At 53.4% G+C, this 15,307-nt stretch overlaps 1 protein-coding gene across 2 annotated transcripts in view; it reads right to left on the reverse strand.

Moving 5' to 3' along the window:
* Nucleotides 1–490: 490 nt before the first annotated feature.
* Nucleotides 491–15,307, reverse strand: part of SLC43A3 (solute carrier family 43 member 3) — a 20,238-nt gene continuing 5,421 nt past the window's right edge. For both annotated transcript variants that reach the window (XM_019514522.1, XM_019514517.1), the window contains 10 exons: nt 13,618–13,664; nt 13,071–13,147; nt 10,368–10,460; nt 5,493–5,632; nt 5,064–5,200; nt 3,705–3,866; nt 3,094–3,213; nt 2,723–2,909; nt 2,345–2,468; nt 491–1,063 (listed from right to left, as the gene is read on the reverse strand). In XM_019514522.1, coding sequence (XP_019370067.1) covers nt 908–1,063; nt 2,345–2,468; nt 2,723–2,909; nt 3,094–3,213; nt 3,705–3,866; nt 5,064–5,200; nt 5,493–5,632; nt 10,368–10,460; nt 13,071–13,147; nt 13,618–13,664 — 1,243 coding nt within the window. In that variant the 3' untranslated portion in view covers nt 491–907. The remainder of the gene's footprint in view (nt 1,064–2,344; nt 2,469–2,722; nt 2,910–3,093; nt 3,214–3,704; nt 3,867–5,063; nt 5,201–5,492; nt 5,633–10,367; nt 10,461–13,070; nt 13,148–13,617; nt 13,665–15,307) is intronic.

The following is a 15,307-nucleotide window of genomic DNA, read 5'->3' on the forward strand; positions in this document are numbered from 1 at the left end:
ATACCAGGCTGGAGAATCTTGTTCAAGGTAAAACTGATCTCCAGATCCGGGATCAGGACAGGCATCCCCCCACTCCCTGGGTCACATTGGTATGGATTGAGGGGGGTCTTGCATTCCTCTATTGCTGGGAGCATGGTCTTCCTCCTAGAACTCTCTGGGCATCTACTAACATAATGTATTCCCTGCCAGGGCGTGGGAAGGACTCCTACCTTCCCCTCTCTTCACTGGTGGTGTACTGTGTACTGTTTTCCCTTTGGTTGCTCTGTGGCTCTGGGGGGCAAGAGGGGCTGGAGTGGATGAATAGTTGCCCAACAATGTAAGAGACTGAAGCATCCAGGAAATTGGGGATCAGTGTAGGAGTTATGGGGTCAAAGTCCATGTCCTGTAATTGGCAACATATCAGACAAGAAGGTCCTTGGCAGCCTTAAAAAAAACCCAGGAACCTTGGCAAAGCCCAGATGTGAGGCCAACAGGCAACAGGGCTACGGCATATTGGGATCTCTCCATTAGTATTTATTGGGTTTCAATTAGGAAGGAGCTAGCTAGCGCTTTTACCTCCATAATTATTATGAACACACCCAACTATAGAACTGTACTCAAGTAGAACAATACATGTAAATACAGTTAGTGCTTCTTCCTAATTGTCCTGTATGAGAACAGGGAAAAGGGAGATAAAGGACTCAGACCAACAGGGCTATAAAAATAACTATAAAATTAAGTATCTGTAAAAATAAATAGCTCTGTAATACTCCTCTTTTTAAATGAGTCTGAGAATGGCTTGAGATGGTAGTAAACATTCTGAGTTGGGCAAACACAGATGAAGAGGTGCTGGGGGCTGGAGCACCCTGAAATTCCCTTTTTTCCTTCCGTTTTTCATGGAAAGCAGTCCCCAAACAGCCCTGTGGTTTCAGATGGGAGACTCAACATCAGCCTTCTTTGGTGATGAGGACAAGGAATTGAACCCTTCCATGGCTCGTTCCTTCTCCCTACGCTGGCATTCCCAAAACACCATCAAGGGGTTGACGAAGCCCAGGAGGATGATGACGGTGAGGCCAATGTTCACCTGGGGATAGGACAATGAGACTGTGAACCTCATGTGCACCAGGGTGTTAAACAAAATGTCCCTTGCCCCATAGGGGCACTCCCTGTCCCTCAGTTCAGGGAGTAAATAATGTTCCCCCACAGCCTGAAGAGCCCTGTGTGGGGCACCCGATAACTCATCTCAACAGTGTTGAAATGTAGCCATGGTGGTTCAGGAAATATGCAAGAAGCAAGGCTTTTTGGTGATATCTTTTATTGGACCAACTGTATAGCTGGGAGAGATGTTAGATAAGCTTTAAGGCATAAAGTGTGCTTCCTCAGGTCTGGAGAGCTCTCCCAGCTATATAGTTGGTTTAATAAAAGACATCATCAAAAAAATCCTTGCTTCCTGCATCATTTCAGTGGATCAATAAAGTAAAACCCCCAGTCTGGCCCTGAGGAGGACACTTCCTCTCTCTCACTCCAACAGACAAGTAGTTAATAAAGCTCACGTGACCCAGACTCCAAATAGGGCCCTCTCTGTCTCTGATGCTAAGATATAGCTAAAGATCCCCCCAAGCCTCTCCCACCTCCAGCACTGTATGAGGCATTCCTAACCTCTCACATCAGTCCTGTGTGCAGTACTGCCCTCATCTCACTTTAGGAGTTGGTACAAATTCTCCAAAAAGCCCCTGTCTAAGCCATTCCCTGCCTGTCACTCAGGAAGTCCAAACAATCCCTTTCCTTAACAGTACTATACGTTCATCTCTCACTCAGGGGTGTCAAAATGCTCCACAGACCCCCAGGGCCCTCCATGTCTCTCACTGTGGCCTATATGACACACTCTGTTCCTCCCTCCAAGCTGTCTACTAGAGCCTCCTGCCATGAAGTCCCCACGTGGACAAACTTCTTGAGAACTGTGGATAAGTCTCTCCCTGACCCTCATGGGTCAATAAACATCCGCAGACCTTCTCTGTGGCACCCCATGCTCACTGGAGAGCATGTGGAAAGCTCTCACCTCAGGGACTACTTGTCTTCCACTCTAGATTATCGAAAAAGATCCTCTAGATCCATCTATGCATAATTCCTGTCTGCTTCTCCAGAGTGTCAATAAAGTTCTCCCCAAAGGACACCTGCTTTGGGGTGTCAATAAAGTTTCCTCCTCAGGAACATGCATGGTGCACTCCATTTGACCCTCAGATATTGCCAATGTGCCCCCTAGAACCAACATGGGTATCTCACGTCTCTCCTGCCAGGGTATCAATAAAGCGCTCCACCCCCTGCCCAACCCTGGCTGATGCTCCCTGCCGAACTGGACACTCACATAGAAAGGGTTTCCATTGAGGGGTCCCTTGACGAGTGCAAAGCAGGGATACTGCAGGAGCGATACCAAAGCTGACAGACCCATCACAAGCCCATACAGCTTCCCAAAGTGCTCCAGGGGGAAGCTGCAGAGAGAGTAAACACAGGAAGTGGGGTACAACCTGGTGGGGGCAGGGAGGGTGCTGGGAACACTGGTGTAAGAGGGGCCAGAGGTGAACCCTCCTCCTGCCCCGACCACCACCAGGCATCTCTCAGCCCTGCTCCCCTGCCCCTACACCACTGCCTTTGCCCCCACTGCTTCTGCCCTGCCCCTTCCCAATCCTGGACCATCTCCTTCGCCCACCCCCTGGAGCCCTGTGGACCTCATCAGATGACTCACGCAATGGCCAGAAATGCAGCATTGCCTCCATAGAGGAAGGAACGACTCAGCACCTGCAGGATAAAGGTGGCGTACTGCACAGGCAGCACAGGCACGGTAGCACACACTGAGAACCCCACACTCTGCACCACCGTCACTGCCAGCGACAGCACGCAGGAGCGCAGGTCAGCCAGGGAGTCTGAGGCACCTGGGACAGAAGGGAGACACAGATCTCAGCCCAGGATCAGCATAGCAGAGCTCACAGCATGGCACTGCCATAGGGAAGTCCACAGCACCAGTGGCCAGCCAGGCATCGCTGTGGAGAAGGTCACAGTATCAGGCCAGCTTGGCTCTGAGAGAAAGGATACATCAGATTACATGAGAACTGTTACCGTGGGTGCTGCCATCCTTGCCCCTCCTGCGCTTGTGCCGATCCAAGATGAGGCCATTCCAGGGGGCGCATAGAACCCCACAGAGCTGAGTGAAGGCAAAGGCATTGGTGTACGTGCTCACTGGGAAAAGAGGGTACAGTGGTGTGAAAAGACAGGACTGTCCAAGGGGCCTCATACCCACCCCCATCTCTAACCCCCCAGGGCTGGAGGGTTGAGCCAGATGCAACCTAGAGTGGGTGATTCTTATGTTCTGCACCCCCGCCAGCAACCCACCCCCTGCTTCAGTTTCCCTTCTAGACACTAAGTTAACAATAAGCAACCCACCTTCATCCAGGCCTCTTTGAGGCTTTGAGGGAAAAGCTCCACAGCTATAGATATTCCCACCACTTCCCCCATTCACACTCAATCCCCTCCCGCCATCCATCCCTGTCCCCTTCCTCCACCTTGATTCCCTCCTTTTCACCTTCCACCCCCTCCTGCAAGGTCTTCCCCATTCCCTCCTCCCTCATACTCCCACCCCAGGCCATGTATACTGGGAAACCTTCGGCCCAATCCCTCCTCCCATTCTCTTGGATCACCTCTCCCTCTCCTCCCTCTATCCCGTCCCATACCCAGTGCAGTGTTTTTCTCAGTCAGGTGCTCCAGCATGGGGTTCAGGGTGCCAATGAAGAAATAGTGCCGCAGCTGTATCACTGATAGCCACACCAGGTGCCAGAAAAAGAGCTTGGAGATGACACAGGACTGGAAGGACCGGACAGGAGGCTCCTTGTGACCTGCAATGGCACCCAGGTCAGCTGGTGGGGGACTGAGTGCACAATGGCATTAGCCCCTTGGTCACATGCTGGGAGGGGAGATGTAGGGGAAATCCAAGGGGCCGTAATTGCCAGTTCTCATGATATCTAAACGCACAGAGGTGGAGGGGTAACCAGAGGCCACAAAGGGCGAGGAAGATCAGACAGAGCAAGGGAAATCAGCTCCTGCCTTCTTCATGTCCAGGAAATAATGAGACCCAGGGCCAAGTGCCAGGCCCACTGGCTTGCCCACCAGTGCTGGTGCCCAAGGCTCCCCACTCTGGGACTCTCCTGGGGCACAAGCCCTAGGCACAATCCACACAGGCCCCTCCCCCAGCAGCTCCCCTACATGGTCCACACTCTAGGGAGCATGCTGCTCTAGGCACAGCTCTGTGCTACCTGTGCATCCCCCAGTGCCTGAGGGACAACATGTCCACAGGGAAAAGCAGAGCAGCCCTGGGGTGGCTGGCATTATCCACCAGGCTGCAACACTCCCCCACAGAGGAAGCCTGACAGGAGGGATCCAGTCACACACTACCCCGGCCATGTCTCCCCATCCCCAACACACCTCTCTTTGGCCATGCCCCTTACCTGACAAAACAACCATGTGGCCATTCTTCCTCCCTCCCTTTGGCTAGGCCCAGCCTCCTGACACAGCCCCACTGAGACACTTCTCCTTTGGCCATGCCTCCTCCTCTGGCCGCACTGCTGTCTATACAGCACAGTCATCAGCCGTGCCTTGCCCAACACACCTACTCCCCTTCACCAGCCATGCCCCCCACAAAACCCTCCATCTGGCCCCACGCCTGTCCCCAGTGCCCACAGAGGTAGTTCTGACCTGCTTTTCTGGCCCTAGGTCAGGGAAGTCATTCCCTTTGTGTGGCAGGTCTCTGCTGGGGATGCCTGGTACCATCCAAACCCAGGGCAATGGCTCATTCAGGCTTGTGGAGGAGTCTCTTCAGTGGGTCCTCAGCCCACCCAGCCTGGGGAGGGTATACCAGGATGCCCTGATGGGGCCCCTCCACTTCCTCTCATAGGGGCAGGCAGGGCTCCAGGGACTACCAGTGCATTGTCCTGTCCCTGGGATGGGCAGAGGGTCCCCCCCACAAACAAGGCAGGAGCAAGGGCCTTGGAAAGGGCCTGGGGATATGGAGCAAAGGAAGCCGGCCAAGCCCCTACCTTTGCTCAGGAAGTCGTTGGGGCTGCGGTCAGCCTCTGCAAGAACAGGCTCCGACTGCAGGTCATTGCTTCCGCCTCTGTGGGCTGGCTGCTTCTCCTCATAGGTGTGGTAGGACTGAGATTTCCTACAGGTCATACTGTGGACAGGCAGCCAGTCAGACCCCACCCCAGCCTGGGGGACAAGACCATGCAGTTCCCACCCAGCCCCCACAGCAGGCAGGAGATGGGGAACCACTCTTCAGGCAGGGTCCCAGGTACCAGCCCAAGCTGAACCAGCCTGCCTGCACCAGGTGTAGATGACCCCACGAGGTCCCTCCCAGCCCTGCTCCTCTATGATTCTAAGCTTCTAAGGAGGTCAGAGGTTCAGGTTCAAGGGGAGAGGAGAGAGGAGCAGGAAGATTCCCACAGGAGCAGTGGAGGGGGCCTTACCCATAACTGTATCCTGGAGGCAGTGGGTAGGGGATGTGCTGCTTAGGCATCAGAAAGAAGGTGCGGATCAGGTGCCAGGCACTGCAGGCAGTGATGAAGAGGAACATGTCCCTCAGGGTCAGGCCCTTCTCATACAACAGCTGTTGGCAAAAGCAAGGGAAGTATAAGGGGCAAGCTAGACTTTGTGGAACATGTTAGGAGTGGAAGAGACACGTACAGAACCTGCCTGGAATCAGGGCCCCTATTGTACCAGGCACTGCACAGACCTTACGATCCAGACTCTGTTATACTGGGCATTGCACAGGCCCCAGCAGAAATTAGGGTGCTAGGTCCTGCACAGAAATATTGAGGAATGGATAGCATCTGTGTCATGAGGAGGTCCAGACAGGTCAGGGAAAGGAACAGGAGGAGGTGCTCTCTCTCCAGAAGGCAGGGCTGATACCAGTGCCCCAGTCTGGCAATAGGAGGTGATAGTCTGCAGGGGGAAGGTGGGGGGTGAGTGGGAAGCATTCTTGCCCTGGAGTCTGGACTTCAATACCCTAGTGTGGCACTAGGAGGCTCTGTACTGCAAGTGATGCCCCCCCATTTGAGCTCAGTTGAAAAACTGGGGTCCTGGAAAGTTTATGGGTTCACTAGGGACCTTCCAGTATGGCCCAACATAAAGCAGCAGCCCCAAAGCGAGGCAACTGACATCCTACAACCCAAGCCTGCTCCCCAGCCCATGGTGGGGACCATTCCTGGTACCAGTAACTGGCCATGCTCTGGACTGCTGCACTCTATACCTTCTTCTCAGAGATGGCTACATTTAAGCACTGGATTCAGCCTCACTGAACCTTCTCATGGGCAGGTATTACCAATCCCATGAGTCCAAACATCACCCCCTCCCCAAAATCACAGTTCTTAAAAATCACAAGATCCTTAAGGAACCTCTCCAAGCTTTTCCCCCAGCCGGAGAGGGCTCTCCTCCCCAAAGAAAGCTCATGTAGCCTCCAAACTCCGGTATCAGGGACTTTAAGAGCTGCACCAAGAATTGCTGGGAATGCTGGTGCCAGGCCAGAAATCCCAGATGTGAGATCCCCTGGGAGTCTGCAAAGGAATCGGTGCCCACAAGATGAGGGGAATATGGCTGTTGTGGTCACTAAATTTGCTCCATCAGGCTAGTCCAACCCCCTCCCAGGCTTCTCCCTCCAACGGCATTCCACATCCCAGCCAGTTCCAATACGCAACCCATTTGTTTATTCAATGTGACTGGTCCAACCCCTCCACCAAAACACTGGTACCAGGGAGGTTAGATGTTCCCCTCCATCTCTTCCCTGTCACGGGATAGACCTGATCCTGTTCTTCCCAGTGGGGCTAAGGCAAAGGAAACAAAACCCTTGGAGCAGAGGGAACTGGCTGCACAGGAAAGGGCTGAAGAGCCCTGCAGCCTAGTTTCCTCATATCAGAGGCTTAAGCAGAAGGCAGGAAGCAGCTCACAAGCAACAGATGGGTTGTGCAAGACAGAGGGGAGCGAGAGGCATGGGATAGCTGTGGTTTGCGGACAGGAAATGGGACCGAGTGCCAGAACTCTGGGGTTCGATTCCCTGGTGGCATTCTACCATTCCCTGGTTCTGTTCCCAGCTGTGAGCAGGAGCAAGGTTGAGCTAGAGGGTTGAGCATGAGACGGTGAGTCAGGACACCCAGGTTCTATTCCTGGCTGGGGAGCAGGGGGCATTGGGATGGGTGGGTAGAGCCCTGCCACCTTAACTCTCCCCTTTGGGAAAGGCCAACTCGGGAGCCAGGACACAGTGCCCCAGCAGTGCAGGCACAGTATGGGCTGCCATGTGGCTTCATGCTGAAAGTGAGCCCAGGAACTAACACTCTAATCCCTCAGGGACCAGACCTCCCCAGTTGGGATCAGGCAGCACTAATGCCCTTGCCCACCCTTGCCTTGCAGGACACTCCTCACTTGCTGAGCTCTCTAACAAAGCCAGCTAGTCTGACAGATGCCAGGCTCTGAGCACGTGGGAAATCCTGGGCCTGGAGAGGAGGGGCAGAGGGATCACTTTGCAAGTCAGGAGAGGGACACAAGCCTTAGGACTGCGCAGGTCTCTTTGCTGCTGTGGGTTCTGTTTGGTGGTGTACCCGGCTGGCCAGGAAGGCGCTGCTCTGTTAGGCTATATTTGCTGCAGGCTTATTAACGTCTGTCCCAATCAATACCAGGCACTCATGAATGAGCATTCAGCTGCCAAGTGCAATGAGAAGCTCCCTGCCCTTCTGCTGAGAGTTTGGTTTGCAGCTCAGCAGATCTAACTCCTGCCAAGCTGGCACCAAAATCTAGACACTCTTGCACTAACTGAGGGGTCCCTACAGATGTCCAGTAGGCATGTGCTGGGTATCAGCACCCAGCCAGAACTGAACAGCTGAGCTTGGCTCAGTACCACCTAAGAAAGGGGCAGCTTCAGGTTTGCAGAATCAATGCCTGGAAAATCATGCGGGTGAATTAACTGCAAACCAGCAGGGGGCACTGACACCACCTGGCACAAGGCTGAGAAGGGGTAGCAGGGGGCACTGCTCCACAGCAGGAGGCCAGACTATGTCTCTGGTTCCAGACTGGTGGCCAAAGGCTGTGGGTGTGCCAGCTGGGGAACCTGCATAGCACCAAGCACAGCAGGGTCCTGAGCTTAGAGCCTCAAGGCAATACAGGTCCTTGGCAACAATGATTCTCATACTTAGCACACTCCCTTGAGAAACTGGGCAGGGGGTTGTCTCTCTACATCCCTGGGACAGATGGGGACAAAGCCAGGGGCGGCAGCACATTCACTAATGGATGCCAGAGCCCTGCAATTCAAAGGGTTTCTAGCAACAGCAGCAGGCAGCACTGAACTGGAAGGAACAGGAGGAGGTGCTCTCCCCAGAAGGCAGGGCTGGCACCAATGCCCCAGCCTGGCAATAGGGGGTGCTAGTCTGCAAGGCAAGGTGGGGGTGAGAAGCATTCTCACCCTGGAGTCTAACGCCTGCCAGGACCTGCCTACTGTCCTCAGCAATGACAACGCACAGCAATACACAGCCAATACAACAGCCGATACACAGCAAGCAGGGGCCTGCCTGACTGGGGGAAGGGGCAAGGACTGGGAGGGTCTGACAGGTATGAATCATGCCCTGGGCTGACCCCAGGGAGACAGTCAAGCCCCAGACCCAGTAACAAGGGAAAGTCACTCTCATGTACACAAGTGAATGGAAATCCCAGGGGACAGAGGTCAAGGATGGACTGAAGGAGCCTCTACAGCCACACCAGGTGAGCTCAGCCCCTCCAGGTGGGGTTATACTGGGGCTACCATGACATCTCAGAGGCTCATAGAGATAACATCAAACACTGCACATAGCCAACGGGATAGCCCCTACCTCAGAAAGCATGCACAAAGGGAAACTGAGGCACAAAAGGGTGTAGGTGCCTTCCCCAGGTCCTTAGCAGAATGGGGATATCCCCCAGATCTAACTCAGCCCTGCTCTCAGCAACACTGCCTTCCTGCAGCCGCTTGGCCAGCATCAGCACAGAGTAAAGGTTGCTGGGTACAGACTCCTATCTATCCAGGCACCAGTTGTACCTGTACTATGATCTCTGGAACCTGCTGGTAAGAAACAAAGGATCAGCCTCCCAGGGGAGACCCTGCCAGGGAATCCTATATGCTATGTACTCTGGAGGTCTGCCAAGGGCTCCCGAGCATAGTGACCTCCACTCCCGAGCACAGCACTCCCCACACGGTCTGGCTGGCCATACAGCTACAGATGACGCCGACCAGAAGAGCAGAGCATACACTCTTCCAGGTGGGGACAGGCTAAGAGTCTAACTGATCACATGTCCCATCACCAACAGGGGCAAAGAAAAGATGCTCCAGGGCAATGATCCTCAAACAAGGCCCCACCCCACCTTGGATGCCATGAGATCCTTTCAGGGGTGCCATGGGGTCTACATAATGTTAGCACTGTTAGGTGCACGAACATGATTCACAAGATAAACTCCAAAATTTCAAATAGGAATCTACAGCGTTAAAACCATTCCACCCTGTTATGGGCATTCTGAGTTCTTAGCAACAGAAAAACATTTCTATTACTTTTCCACAATCAAAAGATGAGTGAAAACTAAGCACAAGAATTTTTTGAGGGGTGCCTTGGTTGATAACTACCGCTCTGAAGAAGGAATCAGGATGTGTACAGAGCCATCCACCCCGTCAGAGCTCTCTTGTTGCCTCCACAATGGGGTGGGTGGGAGTGTCCTGGGCCTAAGATGACACCCCTGTCATGGTGAGCTCCCAGATGCCAGTCCCCTCTTAATCTACCAAACCATTTGCTGAAGCTGGATGAACTGCCCTGTGGTGGGGAGTCCCACAGGTCAGTCGTGCTCTATGCATGGCCTGCATTTCAAAGGAGCTTTTCCATGTGGGCCAGGAGGGCTGAACAACTGCCAAGACCAATCCCAAAAGGGGGTGCCTGTTTGGGGAGGAGCCCTAGATGTCAGAATACTGTTAAAATGCAGATGCCACCTGGTGGGGGGAAGGAGGCATATCCTAGGGACTTTTGCTGAAAGTTCACACCTTCACACTCTCCCTGGAGGCCCCACATAGGGCAGCATGCTTCAGGGCACTGAAGTAGCCTTAGTGACCGCTGAGCTGTGGAGACCAGGGACTCCAGTGCAGAGGGACCTCGAGAGGCCCTGCCAGAATCCCAGAGGCTCAGAATCCCGTGAGTGCCAGGCCCTGAGGGACACATGTCCTTAGAGGAGCTCAGCAGGGTCTGTACCAGGGCAACGTCTCCACTGGCAGGGACAAGTTAGGCCTGGATCAGTGGGTGTTTGGCCCATGTCCCTGCCCCCTCTCCCGCCCTGAAGGAACTCACCTTGATGATGAGGAACACAGCAGAGGAGGAGTCGAATGCCCCATTGTACAAAGTGATAATAGTTGAGCGGTGCTTCCCAAACAGGTTCCCCACCTGCAAGAACAAGAACCCCCAGCCCATGATCATTAACCTGATCAGGACTGCCCAGGGCTCAGGTGACAAAAATCAGAAAAAAACAGGGCTGTAAAGGATGTCAAGGGATCCCCTTGCCCAAGCCCAACCCCAGACGGACCATCCTTGAGGGAACTCTGTCCAACCTGCTCTCAAAAGCCTCACAACCTCCCCAACAATTTCATCCTGAACCATCTTTGCAGCTGGAAAGCTCTTCCCAATCTCTACCCCCAACCTTCCCTGCTGCAATCAAAGCCTGTTGCTTCATGTTCTGCCCCTGGAAGACATGGAGAACCTTTTATGCCCTTCATTTCCGCAGAAATGTCTGACATATTTGAGGACTGCTCTCCCAAGCCCCTCATGCTTCTCTCCTATTGATTAAATGCACCCAGTTCTTTCAGTCTAGCCTCAGAGGTCCTGGTTTCTAGACTTTGGGTGATTCTAGTTGCTCTTTTCTGGATTCTCTATTACTTTCTGGATGTCCAACTGGCCACAAGCTCTGGCCTCACCAGAGCCAAGCAGAGGGGAAGGATGATTTCCCATGCCATAGAGACAGCACTCCTGCTCCTACACTCCAACAGGGTGCTGGCTTTTTTTGCAACAGCATGACAGCATTTGCTTATATTCAGTCCACGTGTTTCTGAGCCCTAAAATCCTTTCCTGCAGAACAGCAGCCTGGCTGGTCGTTCCTCAATTTATATTTGTACAGCTTGTGGTTCCAGCTAGCTCAGAACACCATGTTTGTCCTTACTGCATTTCCTCCTGTTCTTTTCAGACCTCTTCTCCAATGGCTTGATATTAAGCTGGATTCTAACCTAGTCCTCCAAAGCTCTCGTGACATCTTTCAACTACACTCATTGCAAATTTTCTCTGGCAGTATAAATACTGAATGGTACCAGATCCAAGTCAGACCCCTGGGTACCCCACTTAATACAACCTTTCATCCTGATGGCTGAGCCAATGATAGCTACTCTGTGAGGACAGTTTTCCTGTTAGCCATGTATCAGCTTTACAGGGGTGTCTACTAAACTGCATTTCCCTGGTTTGCCTCAGAGGATGTCAAGTGAAACAGAGTCAAAAGTTTTACTGAAGTCCAGCTGTACCACATCTGCCATCTGTCCCCTACCTACAAGACCTGTTCCTTGGTCACAGAAGGAGAGGCCTGATTGGTCTTTGATCTGGACCAATCCTGCTGGTTGGTCCGTGACACTGTGTTAGCTTCCAGGTACTCACAGACAGAGAGTTTGGTTTCATGTTCCAGTCTTTCAAGGAATCAAGGCTTGACCGTCTGAGTTGTAATTCCCTGGGTCCTCCTTTCCCAGCCAGGGGAGCCTCATCTGACCTCAGGAGTCCTCACAATCCCTCAAGCATAGGTGACGTGGAGTGGGGGGAGGCGGGAGGTGGAGGGGGCACGTGCCCCCCCGCAGATTTCTATGCCAATGGTGGGGTATGGGGCTGCAGGCAGCAGCAGGGGCAGCAGCAGAGGTGCAGAGTTGTGCACCCCACTGTGAACACTTATGCTCAGCTGTGCCCTCAAGACTCTGACACTGCCTCAGCCAGCTCCCTGACATGGCTCTTCAAGCCCAGCTGATCAGAAAACAACCAACTTTTCTAAGGAGTCTTTATCCTTTTCCTCCCCTCTCCCAGCTCAGTTCTTTCCCTAGCGCTAATTTTGTTAATATCTTTCACAGTTAGCCTTCCAGTGAAAAATCAAGTAAAAAAGGCATCACAAATGTCAGTCCTCTCTGCTCTCCCCTTCCCTGAGCAGTCACCATCTCTCTTTGGACAGCTGCCTCATCCTCCTAGTGCCTAAGAGAGCATTTCTCACTGTAGCCTTTAAATCCCTTGCTATTCCCAGGCCATGAGGAGTTCATGCCTAAACAACACTGGACCGGTGTTTTCCCCCCTGCCTTAGCCCTTGCACTCATCAGAGCTTGCACCCCAAGCAATGTTTAAGAAGCTGCCACCTCTCTTGGAAGCTCCTCCCCTAAGGCAGGTTTCCCAAGAGACCCTGTAATCTGTGTTCTCTCCAGGCCCAGGCTTTATTCTGCTGTTCTCCTTCTCACCTCGTGCAAGGGCCTGGGAGTCTTTCACCTCATGACCACCCTGCCCACCTTGCTGTCCACCCCCATGTCCTCCCTGCCAAGCTCAAAGAGCTTCCCCTCCTGCTGCTTTCCCTATCTTCTGTATCACAAGGAAGTCCACACCCCCAGAACTTGTCTGGGCATCCTGGGTCCTGCTGGGCTACTCTCCCGTGAGGAACCTGAAGGAGATTAAGTATTCCCCATAGAGCAGGATGGGTGGACTTCAAAGCCCTTAAGGGATCTCCAGAGCCAGGCCATCCCAGGTACTTTCAGCCTTCCTTCTCCAAAGGCAGCACTTTGGCCAGGGCATCTGCCCCACCAGGACACCCTCAGCCCATGGGGCTCAGCAGGGGACAGCATATCTTTACTCCCCCAGTTGAGTCTGCCCCCATACCCAGCTGGTGTCAATTAGGCATCACCAGAGGTGGCATGGTCCCCACAAGGAGACTGAAGCCCATCCCCCCCACAACTGCACCTCTCCCAGTGAGGAGTCCAAATGGAGTCAGACCTGCATGTTGGTGAGGATAAGGAGAATCCCTCCGATAGACAGCAGCGACATGGCGGGGAAGAGCATCAGTGCCGTGGCTGCCAGGAACACAAAGGCACAAATCAGGGACCCAATCTACACACGCACGCATACACCCTGCACAGCCAGGCCTCACCACAACTTGCAGGGGTGGAACTCCACAGGAACACAAGCATACAAGTTTGCTTGTGCTTGGGTGCCCAATAAGGGATCAGAGCAGTCCAAGGGTATGCTCAGAGTTATCCAGCAGGTGGTGCTGTTGGGGTAGTTACCAGACACAAGTGGGGCTGACATCAATCTGATGGGGTTTGCCTCTTCACCCCCAAAGCAGAGGATCCACCAGCATCGCTGTTGGGGGATAACCCAGCTCAGGCTTGCCAGCTGGGAGTACGGCTCTCATCATGGGTCAGAGAAGGGGATGGTGTCCCATCTCTAAGACCTCTCCACTCCAGCAGGACTTCATGCCCATAGAGCACCTGGCACACACTACCCAAGCCCACCCTACAGCACCTACAAGGACAGCACTTACCTGCTGTGGAGAAGGAGATGAGCAGGGTACCCCCAGTGTACAGAAATCTGAAACACAGAGACACAGGGTAATGCAGAGGGAAGCTGGGGGGCAAAGAGTCTCCCAACCCTGTATCATAGAGGAGGTAAGCTGATGTCAGAAACAAAAGCAACCCTGCTGGGGGGATGGATGGATGGATGGATGGATGGGACAAATGGTGGTCATGGGATGGATCAACTAGTAGATGGACAGATGGACTAGATAGAGGTGCACATGGAAATGGATGGATGGATTGAATGGAAGTGCCCAGAGGGATGAATGGGCAGACAGATGGGCTGGACAGATGGATGGTGGGCACCAAATGGAATAACTTGTTTGATACCAGCATGTGAAGTCTTTCAGCTCCAGAGTCTGGATCCTGATCACAGAAAGGCAAAGACCTATGACAGAAGGCCTGGGCATGGGCAGCCTTTCCCTCCAGACAGCTGGGAATACACACTGGCAGTGGAGGCATGGATAAGCCCTGGCTGGATCCTTCCCCACTGAGACCAGTGGATCCAGCCAGACCTAATCCTCTCAGCCCAGCTAGGACCTGCTCCTAAAGTCAGAGAAGGTCAGAGAAGGTCCCAGTCAGAGAAGGTCCCTTCGTTGCCTGCCCTGGGCTCTGGGGCTGACCTGTCCTCCGTGCTCAGCTGGGCTGTCATGGGGAAGAGGACCCTCCCCAAATACCCTGCAGGAAATCCCAGCAGTGAGTCCACTGGGAGTCAGCACACACAAACTGCCCATCCTAACAGCATGGCAGCCTGGTCCTGTTCTGGGAGCAGCTCCATGTAGCATGCCAGGCAAGCACGCAGAAGGATGTGGGCAGCCAGCCCTTCCTTCCTCTTTGCAGGCACTTGTGCAACCTGACATGGGAGGAGGTATGTCCTAGAACCCGCCGCATCAGCACCCCGTGCGGTTCATGTGAGCTGCCTGACTTTGCCCCCAGCCCATTAATAGATTAACTCAGCTGAGACAAAGTTAATGAGCTGCATCTGCAGCAGGAATAAACTCCCTGACCTGAAACCACTAGAGCCACTGACCTCCCTCAGCATCTCTCCCACACATCCTCATCGCTTCCACATATACCTGAGCCACATGCACCCATCACTCCCACTCAGCTGTTTCATACCACAAACCCATCACCCTCCCACACCCCCATCACCCCATACACACTATCACATGATGTAGTCATTACCCCCACATGTCCCTGAGACCCCCAACCCATCAAAGCAGGGTCAGGAGGGGCTTGTAGCAGAGATGCTGAGCATTAGCCTCAGACTCCCCCCAGCTGGAGCAAACCAGCCACATTGAAGCCCTTGGAGTAAATTTCCAGCTGAAGTAAATCAATCAGAGATCCATAGGAAGGACCTGGTTGAAATATGGTAACCACCGGGACAATGGAGTCAGTAGTTCTGATCCCCAGCTGGGATAAATCAGTCACAGCTGCAATGGAGCTCACACTGGATCACAGCCCTCTGTCCCTGAAGCTATGTAATCAGGATTCAGTGGGTGACCACCATGGAAGTAGCCCCCTGCCCCTTTTGTTCCCCTTATGTCTCTTTCCATCAACAACCAGGGAGCCCGCACCCAGGGGATCTCTGTGACATACCCCAAATTGAAGCTTCATTGACTCCAAGATTAACATGGGCCGGCAGTGTGGGGAGGCAGT

The sequence above is a fragment of the Gavialis gangeticus genome, unplaced genomic scaffold (genome assembly GCF_001723915.1).
Source record: "Gavialis gangeticus isolate Ggan-Ray unplaced genomic scaffold, GavGan_comp1, whole genome shotgun sequence".
Classification (NCBI taxonomy): domain Eukaryota; kingdom Metazoa; phylum Chordata; order Crocodylia; family Gavialidae; genus Gavialis; species Gavialis gangeticus.